At 40.9% G+C, this 10,818-nt stretch overlaps 1 protein-coding gene across 1 annotated transcript in view; it reads left to right on the top strand.

Moving 5' to 3' along the window:
* Positions 1–5,873: 5,873 nt before the first annotated feature.
* Positions 5,874–10,818, top strand: part of LOC120063412 (E3 ubiquitin-protein ligase znrf3-like) — a 183,941-nt gene continuing 178,996 nt past the window's right edge. The window contains exon 1 of the mRNA XM_039013778.1: positions 5,874–6,255. Coding sequence (XP_038869706.1) covers positions 6,025–6,255 — 231 coding nt within the window. The 5' untranslated portion in view covers positions 5,874–6,024. The remainder of the gene's footprint in view (positions 6,256–10,818) is intronic.

The following is a 10,818-nucleotide window of genomic DNA, read 5'->3' as shown; positions in this document are numbered from 1 at the left end:
ACCTGGCCAAGGCTTTCAACTCTGTCCATCACGGCATTCTTATCAGCAGACTCACTAGCCTTGGCTTCTCAAATGACTGCCTCGCCTGCTTCACCAACTACTTCTCAGATAGAGTTCAGTGTGTCAAATCGGAGAACCTGTTGTCTGGACCTCTGGCAGTCTCTATGGGGGTGCCACAGGGTTAATTTCTCAGGCCGACTCTTTTCTATATATCAATGATGTCTCTCTTGCTGCTGGTGATTCTCTGATCCACCTCCACGCAGACAACACCATTCTGTGTACATCTGGCCCTTCTTTGGACACTGTGTTAACAAACCTCCAAACGAGCTTCAATGCCATACAACACTCCTTCCGAGGCCTCCAACTGCTTTTAAATGCAAGTAAAACTATAAATGCCATATGGGTTTTATATAGAGTAGCTGCCATATGGGTTTTATATAGAGTAGCTGCCATATGGGTTTTATGTAGAGCAGCTGCCATATGGGTTTTATATAGAGCAGCCATATGGGTTTTATATGAAGTAGCTGCCATATGGGTTTTATATCGAGCAGCTGCCATATGGGTTTTATATGGAGCAGCTGCCATATGGGTTTTATATAGAGCAGCTGCCATATGGGTTTTATATAGAGCAGCTGCCATATGGGTTTTATATAGAGCAGCTGCCATATGGGTTTTATATGGAGCAGCTGCCATATGGGTTTTATATGGAGTAGCTGCCATATGGGTTTTCTATAGAGCAGCTGCCATATGGGTTTTATATAGAGCAGCTGCCATATGGGTTTTATATGGAGCAGCTGCCGTATGGGTTTTATATAGAGCAGCTGCCATATGGGTTTTATATGGAGTAGCTGCCATATGGGTTTTATATAGAGCAGCTGCCATATGGGTTTTATATGGAGCAGCTGCCATATGGGTTTTATATGGAGTAGCTGCCATATGGGTTTTCTATAGAGCAGCTGCCATATGGGTTTTATATAGAGTAGCTGCCATATGGGTTTTATATAGAGCAGCTGCCATATGGGTTTTATATAGAGCAGCTGCCATATGGGTTTTATATGGAGTAGCTGCCATATGGGTTTTATATAGAGCAGCTGCCATATGGGTTTTATATGGAGCAGCTGCCATATGGGTTTTATATAGAGCAGCTGCCATATGGGTTTTATATAGAGCAGCTGCCATATGGGTTTTATATGGAGTAGCTGCCATATGGGTTTTATATAGAGCAGCTGCCATATGGGTTTTATATAGAGCAGCTGCCATATGGGTTTTATATGGAGCAGCTGCCATATGGGTTTTATATGGAGTAGCTGCCATATGGGTTTTCTATAGAGCAGCTGCCATATGGGTTTTCTATAGAGCAGCTGCCATATGGGTTTTATATAGAGCAGCTGCCATATGGGTTTTATATAGAGCAGCTGCCATATGGGTTGTCACGATCGTCTTGCTGTGAGAGATTGGACCAAGGCGCAGCGTGTGCAAAATACATCTTCTTTATTTTAAGAAGAGAGAAAAAACAAACAAGAAACGAACAACTAATCACGAACTAACAAAATAACAAAACTGACGACCGTGAAGCTATAAAGACAGATAGTGCTGACACAAACACTACACATAGACAATTACCCACAACCAGCTAAAGCCTATGGCTGCCTTAAATATGGCTCCCAATCAGAGACAACAATAACCAGCTGTCTCTAATTGAGAACCAATTCAGGCAACCATAGACTTTCCTAGACACCTACACTGAACACTAAACCATCTACTCTACTTAACCCCCTAAACCATACAACACCCTAGACAATACAAAAACACATACTTCACCATGTCACACCCTGACCTAACTAAAATAATAATGAAAACAAAGATAACTAAGGCCAGGGTGTGACATGGGTTTTATATGAAGTAGCTGCCATATGGGTTTTCTATAGAGCAGCTGCCATATGGGTTTTTTATAGAGCAGCTGCCATATGGGTTTTATATGGAGCAGCTGCCGTATGGGTTTTATATAGAGCAGCTGCCATATGGGTTTTATATGGAGCAGCTGCCGTATGGGTTTTATATAGAGCAGCTGCCATATGGGTTTTATATGGAGTAGCTGCCATATGGGTTTTATATAGAGCAGCTGCCATATGGGTTTTATATGGAGTAGCTGCCATATGGGTTTTATATAGAGCAGCTGCCATATGGTTTTATATAACATTTGTTCAGATTCACTTGAAGTTCCTAGGGGATTAGTTTAAGACTGCATCCCAATAATATCTATTTTCTCCTGAAGTGTGCACTTGTTCACTTCTCTTCATTGATTTAAAAGGAAATGACAGGTATAGATATGAAAACTCTCTTTAGCCTATTACAACTCTAATCCAATGCTTTTACATTTGTGGGGAGTGGTGAACAAATGCACACTTCAGAAAGAAAGAGAGATTATTGGGCGCAACAAGGGCTCATTTTATTCTGCTTGGAGGTTATTTACTAACCAGCAGAGGGCAGGCTTGATATAAAAACCTCAAATCACCCTTATGAGGAGCAATCTCTATAGACAAAATAAGTGCCCCTTATCTACTGTTCATTGATAATGTTGTGTCCTGACAGCAGCATCGGTATCTTGTCAAAACTGATAATGCTTCCTAAGGCCAGCATCCCTGTGGAACGTTTTCGACACCTTGTAGAGTCCACGTCCTGACGAATTGAGACTGTTCTGACGGCAAAAGCTCCGTAATTTAGTATTAGTGAGGTGTTCCTAATGTTTTGTACACTCATTGTATATTGTTCACCGAAATATCCTTGTCATTTTAAAATACTCTTTAATTCAATCCTTTGCTGTCAGACTGATGACTAAATACTCCATATTTATGCTTGTCCTCTACCCATTTTTGTGTAATAGTTGATATATATAGAGGGGTTGGTTTAATGGAGGCCGTCATTGTAAATAAGAATGTGTTCTTAACTGACTTGCCTAGTTAAATAAAGGTTCAATATAACAATGTGGAAGACACATTTCAGTTGAAGGTATTCAGTTGTACAACTGACTAGGTATCCCCCTTTCCTTTCAGTTGTACAACTGACTAGGTATCCCCCTTTCCTTTCAGTTGTACAACTGACTAGGTATCACCCTTTCCTTTCAGTTGTACAACTGACTAGGTATCACCCTTTCCTTTCAGTTGTACAACTGACTAGGTATCACCCTTTCCTTTCAGTTGTACACCTGACTAGGTATCCCCCTTTCCTTTCAGTTGTACAACTGACTAGGTATCCCCCTTTCCTTTCAGTTGTACAACTGACTAGGTATCCCCCTTTCCTTTCAGTTGTACACCTGACTAGGTATCCCCCTTTCCCTTTCTGTTGTACAACTGACTAGGTATCCCCCTTTCCCTTTCAGTTGTACAACTGACTAGGTATCCCCCTTTCCCTTTCAGTTGTACAACTGACTAGGTATCACCCTTTCCTTTCAGTTGTACACCTGACTAGGTATCCCCCTTTCCTTTCAGTTGTACAACTGACTAGGTATCCCCCTTTCCTTTCAGTTGTACAACTGACTAGGTATCCCCCTTTCCTTTCAGTTGTACACCTGACTAGGTATCCCCCTTTCCTTTCAGTTGTACAACTGACTAGGTATCCCCCTTTCCTTTCAGTTGTACAACTGACTAGGTATCCCCCTTTCCTTTCAGTTGTACAACTGACTAGGTATCCCCCTTTCCTTTCAGTTGTACAACTGACTAGGTATCCCCCTTTCCTTTCAGTTGTACAACTGACTAGGTATCCCCCTTTCCTTTCAGTTGTACAACTGACTAGGTATCCCCCTTTCCTTTCAGTTGTACAACTGACTAGGTATCCCCCTTTCCTTTCAGTTGTACAACTGACTAGGTATCACCCTTTCCTTTCAGTTGTACAACTGACTAGGTATCACCCTTTCCTTTCAGTTGTACAACTGACTAGGTATCACCCTTTCCTTTCAGTTGTACAACTGACTAGGTATCACCCTTTCCTTTCAGTTGTACAACTGACTAGGTATCACCCTTTCCTTTCAGTTGTACAACTGACTAGGTATCACCCTTTCCTTTCAGTTGTACAACTGACTAGGTATCACCCTTTCCTTTCAGTTGTACAACTGACTAGGTATCACCCTTTCCTTTCAGTTGTACAACTGACTAGGTATCACCCTTTCCTTTCAGTTGTACAACTGACTAGGTATCACCCTTTCCTTTCAGTTGTACAACTGACTAGGTATCACCCTTTCCTTTCAGTTGTACAACTGACTAGGTATCACCCACTCCCTTTCCCTTTCTGATATATGTGTTATGGTTTTCAATATTTTTCTCATGTTAATTGTCCATAGTGTGTACAAAAGGTTATGCAAAACTCGAACCTTATACATTCTTAATATTGTGAATAAATCTCTCCTGCACCGAACCAATGATTATGTATTTCTGTTGCAAACACACACACACACACACACACACACACACACACTCACACACACACACACACACACACACACACACACACACACACACACACACACACACACACACACACACACACACACACACAGTCTTGTACAGCTAACCTTGTGGGGACATACAATTCAGTCCCATTCAAAATCCTATTTTCCCTAACCCCTAACCCTAACCCTAACCCTAATCCTAACCCGTACTCTTACCCTAACCCTAACCTTAACCCTAACCCTAAAACCTAAACTTTATCCTAACCCTAATACGTAACACTTTATCATACTTTTCATGAAATTAGCATTAATAAACTATTTGTGAATCGTTACAAAACAAACTACATACACTGAGTGGACAAAACATTAGGAACACCTGCTCTTTCCATGACATAGACTGACCAGGTGAATCCAGTTGAAAGCTTTGATCCCTTATTGATGTCACTTGTTAAATTCACTCCAATCAGTGTAGATGAAGGGGAGAAGACAGGTTAAAGAAGGATTTTTAAGCCTTGAGACAATTGAGACATGGATTGTGTATGTGTGCCATTCAGAGGGTGAATAGGCAAGACAAAATATGAAGTGCCTTTGAACAGGGTATGGTAGTAGGTGCCAGGCGCACCGGTTTGTGTCAAGAACTGCAACACTGCTGGGTTTTTCACACTGAACAGTTTCCCATGTGTATCAAGAATGGTCCACCACCCAAAGAACATCCAGCCAACTTGACACAATCTCTCCCAATACGGGCAGATGGATCGTTAATGTAATGCCCGGTGACACAAATAGATACAGTTCTAACCAACAGATAAACATAACTGAATAGAGGTAGAAAAAAATAGCCGGCTTAAATAATGGAGCGTTTTGACAAGTGTAATGGTTCTTTTAAGGTCGTTCCTATCTTCAAGAAACTTCGATCCTGAGCGAATCTTCCCTATAAACTGTAGCGTAGCGTTTCACCGGACCAAGGGGTTTAGAAAGATAGTCATGAGCGAATCACCCCTTCAACAAGACACAACTTAACAGCGTTAAAGAATAGTTTAACCACGTTGGCTATTACATCTCACGTCCATACCTAAAGCAAACCTCTATTGGGCTATGTCTGCTCAAATGTATCATGTTTAATAAAATGATTGGCTACTTTGCGTCAATTCGAGGTATATAGCATACTTCTCGATTTATAGCGCCTAAAGCACAAGTGAATGCGCCGTGCGTCCTTAACAGAGTGCTGGCACTTCAGAGTGGGGAGTGGAAAGTAGCGGGTCAGGAAGATCGGTGGGTGGGGATAACCCTTTTGGGATGAAAAAAATCAACAAAAAAATCACGTGTTTGGAGATCAAAAGGAGATCCGCTTTGTAGCGCTGGAGAGAGAGAGGGGGGAGAGGGGGAGTGAGAAATAGAGAGAGGGAGGGAGGGAGAAAGAGAGGGAACGTTAAGAAGCAAGCAATGTAATTGACAAGGCTGCAATTGTGAAATAAACACGCTATTTTGACGCATCGATCTCGCTTCAGATTCAATTTCAGCACCATCACCTAATCACCCTTGGAAATTATGTTCCGATCCGTGCATATCCAACCGGCAAAATGATGATTTTACCAAGCAGGAGGTTAGAGTGTGTAGCCGATTCTGTAGTCTTGATGATCATCGTGGTTACCACTTCTATTGGAACGGTTTTCGCCAAGGATACGGCTTTTGTTGAAGTAGTGCTGTTTGAGTCCAGTCCAAATGGAGATTATACTACATACACGACGGGGTTGCAAGGACGATTCTCAAAGGCAGGAGCCACTATCAGCGCGGAGGGCGAGATTGTACAAGTATGTAAAACTCAGTTCAGTTGTGCGCAACTGCGCATGACATGTCCAATATGTTGCCACAGCTCGGCATGCTTTCTTGCTCTACTCTAAAACTTTTTGAGTTGTAGTCTACTGTGTGTGTGTGTGGTGTGTGTGTGTGTGTGTGTGTGTGTGTGTGTGTGAGAAAGAGAGAATGGTACTAGCATATGTGGTTACAACATGGCTTCTGTCTTTTGTAACTCATTCCCAATGAAACATGCACTTTCCTGGTTAGAAGCTCACATTCACCTCCAATCTGCCTTCAACAACACTTATTTCTTTCCCTCGGATAGAGTTTTTAAACATAGTTATTACACAGGAAAATCATTAAATTTGTTCATCATGACCTGATCAGAGTTACAATTGATAGAGATTATGGTTAGTTGGTCACAGCATCAAATATTGTCTAGAACTAATCAAGGAACGTCATGTCCATAACGGTACGTGATTTGATTCCGTCGCATAGATCATTTCGGGCTCAATTAGTTGGTGGAAAATTATTTGTTTTCATAATCGACTTATTATTTTCGTCAATTCAACCAATGGAACTTAAACAGCTCTGCATACCTACTGTCCCGCCTCGCTGAGAAGTAACACTGTATCAATCTTCAACACAGAACACGTCTTTGAAGCATGACTAGGCTAGTGATTGTGTGCGGATATTTGGTAACAAAATAAAAAGGCGGCACACTATCCATTAACTAGTAGAATGTTGTGGGTTTTGGAATAACAAGGATATTAAATTTTTGTGTACCCAGTACCAACTTAGTTACTTCGTTTTGGAACGGTCGTTTTATAGTCCACAGTTACTTCACTAACCATGGGCGTAATCATTTCCCGTAAGCACCATCGGGCAAGTGTACTAAAGCCTTTGATAGCTGTCCAAGCCTGACGCCTTGTGATGTTAGCCCACGCCATGGCCCCCTCCAACCTTGCTGTAGCCTACATAAAAACCCGACAATGTGCTCTATTACTCTCGGTGCTGATTTTGAAAGCTATACCGGGAGAAGGAAACTTTCTCTGAAGCAGTCATCTTGTAAATAAAAGTTGAATTTGTTAACTGGCGAACATGCAGTGACTGTATGAAGTTTGAAAAGGACAGTATTTAGTGGGGAGAGTTGTGAAAATGTACCTTAAAGCCCGCTGAAGTGAAGTGTGCCTTGGGTAAAGAATGTAGTGACTGAAACCCGGACACACTTTTTTTGTGTGGAATATAGTGAATGTTCATTATATTAAAGAAAACATGATAGACTGCTACTTATAATATTTGAACATTGATTAAAACCTATAGGAGTATTTCATAGTGTAGTAAGTCCTAGGCGCCAACCTAGTGGGGATTAGCACTGCTACAGTACACATGACCATGATTAGGTAGAAAAGACTCAATTATGACTATTTTTGTGCTAACCTACGTGTTTAATGAAGTAACGGGTGACTTGTTTGCACATTAGTCTTCATATATGCCATACCATATCTGGGTCCTGTTAGGATCGTCACAGGCATCTACAACGTTGTCTGTCAGTAAGACATGTACTGCTTTCTAACGCATACTGTGACATTACAATACAGAGCCACAGGAGAGTACAGGCTTTCCTGAAGAGAACTTGATTGAATGGTGTGTCTGTGTGTGTGTGTCCGCGTGTGCATTCACAAGTGTATTTTCATAAAAATGGCAACCAGTTGTTATATTTTGCAATGAAAGTAGCATGTTGCGGGAGAACGTTAGGATCAAAGGACAGAGAATATTTAGCACAGAAATGGATCCTGTTGGACTGTTTATACACATAGTGTTCGTTGGCTATTTGTCTTGGTATGCTAACCACACAGAAATGTCAGACCTCAGCTTTACATTGAAAACCACATCTATTTAGATTTGCTTTCTTTGCTAACATAGTGTTCAGACCACTTCTATTCTCTGTCCTTCTATATAAAGAAGAGGGACAGTTTGTCCAATACCACTCCTATTCTCTGTCCTTCTATATAAAGAAGAGGGAAAGTTTGTCCAATACCACTCCTATTCTCTGTCCTTCTATATAAAGAAGAGGAACAGTTTGTCCAATACCACTCCTATTCTCTGTCCTTCTATATAAAGAAGAGGGACAGTTTGTCCAATACCACTCATATTCTCTGTCCTTCTATATAAAGAAGAGGGACAGTTTGTCCAATACCACTCCTATTCTCTGTCCTTCTATATAAAGAAGAGGGACAGTTTGTCCAATACCACTCCTATTCTCTGTCCTTCTATATAAAGAAGAGGGACAGTTTGTCCAATACCACTCCTATTCTCTGTCCTTCTATATAAAGAAGAGGGACAGTTTGTCCAATACCACTCCTATTCTCTGTCCTTCTATATAAAGAAGATGGACAGTTTGTCCAATACCACTCCTATTCTCTGTCCTTCTATATAAAGAAGAGGGACAGTTTGTCCAATACCACTCCTATTCTCTGTCCTTCTATATAAAGAAGAGGGACAGTTTGTCCAATACCACTCCTATTCTCTGTCCCTCTATATAAAGAAGAGGGACAGTTTGTCCAATACCACTCCTATTCTCTGTCCCTCTATATAAAGAAGAGGGACAGTTTGTCCAATACCACTCCTATTCTCTGTCCCTCTATATAAAGAAGAGGGACAGTTTGTCCAATACCACTCCTATTCTCTGTCCCTCTATATAAAGAAGAGGGACAGTTTGTCCAATACCACTCCTATTCTCTGTCCCTCTATATAAAGAAGAGGGACATTTTGTCCAATAGAGACAAAACCACTACTTCCAAACAGTTTTACATGTTTTATTTCACTAGTTGCTGTTAGTTTATATCTTCATGAATAAGATAGATGGCGATCCTGTGACTGTATTTTTGAATTGAAAAAGTAATGGAATTTGAAACTGTATTTGTTATAATGTGTCATTCAAAAGCATAATAAAGTATATACATGTCTGGATTTGACTGAAGCTTTGATCTAGCCTGATGCTACCGGAGCCTGATGAGACATATATTAAATACACTTTATGAGCCCTACATTAACAACGTTTAATGAGCACAAGCCCAAGCTCAAAAAAGCCCAATGATTGTGCTGTTATCCAATACATACTGTATATGATAAAGGCTACTGCACATTATGCAGGACAGAAAAACATAAACCCTATAATGTAGCTAGCTATATGCTCTCTTGGGTAAATAAATGAAACTAGCTCCAGTAGGCCAATCTTTTTGAGATTAGCTGTATTACTGTACTATATTATATGGACTGGAATTACGCACATCGTTCAAATGATAAAACAGAAGAGAACATGTGATTCTGGTGCAGCACATGCAGCCTACAAAGTGACAAGTATAGGCTAGCGAATTTGATAACATTTTTGAAATTTAATAGGGCCTATTTGCATAATTAGTAGGCTGACACAGATATACCTCCTCTTTCTCTCTCCATTGTTGCTTCATTCCTTCCTCGCTTTCAACAATTAAATGAAATACATTTCGTTGTCCTTATCTTCACCATTCTAATGACATCCTTGAACACTATAGGACTAGAATAAGATGCCGAAGGCTTTCTGAAGATGCAGAAGGCTTTCACTTCTCTTCACGAAGATTGGATGGTTATTCATTCTTCGTGAAGAGAAGTGAAAGCCTTCTGCATCTTATTCTAGTCCTATAGTGTTCAAGGATGTCATTGGGTCTGAATAAATAACTGCTGTAGTCTACCGCCATTGCGCGTTCGCTCTTTCAAACTACCCGTGAGTTCTGTTGGCTGCCGTATTTAACATTCAGCAAAAAAAGTGCCTGCGTCCCTTTTCGAATAGTCTATTGGTTTAAGAAATGCTAAAAACAAATTGTCCAGCAAGCTATTCTAGTCTAGCTTTTCCTGCATGGGACTCCTCAGGTCTACAATTTTGTTTCTGGTGTCCTTTGACAGCTCTTTGGTCTTGGCCATAGTGGAGTTTGGAGTGTGACTGTTTGAGGTTGTGGACAGGTGTCTTTTATACTGATAACAAGTTCAAACAGGTGCCATTAATACAGGTAACGAGTGGAGGACAGAGGAGCCTCTTAAAGAAGAAGTTACAGGTCTGTGAGAGCCAGAAATCTTGCTTGTTTGTAGGTGACCAAATACTTATTTTCCACCATAATTTGCAAATAAATAAATTAAAAATCCTATAATGTGATTTTCAGGATTTTTTTTTCTCATTTTGTCTGTCATAGTTGAAGTGTACCTATGATGAAAATTACAGGCCTCTCTCATCTTTTTAAGTGGGAGAACTTGCACAATTGGTGGCTGACTAAATACTTTTTTGCCCCACTGTACGTCCATGTAGGCCTCCATTCAGTGTGAATGGAGGCCTTGACCTTCAGCTTTCTCCCAGTCAGTGTGAATGGAGGCCTTGACCTTCAGCTCTCTCCCAGTCAGTGTGAATGGAGGCCTTGACCTTCAGCTTTCTCCCAGTCAGTGTGAATGGAGGCCTTGACCTTCAGCTTTCTCCCAGTCAGTGTGAATGTAGGCCTTGACCTTCAGCTTTCTCCCAGTCAGTGTGAATGTAGGCCTTGACCTTC

The sequence above is a fragment of the Salvelinus namaycush genome, chromosome 18 (genome assembly GCF_016432855.1).
Source record: "Salvelinus namaycush isolate Seneca chromosome 18, SaNama_1.0, whole genome shotgun sequence".
Classification (NCBI taxonomy): Eukaryota; Metazoa; Chordata; class Actinopteri; order Salmoniformes; family Salmonidae; genus Salvelinus; species Salvelinus namaycush.
Note: the sequence above shows the minus strand (reverse complement) of the source record. Positions and strands in the feature narration are given on the sequence as shown.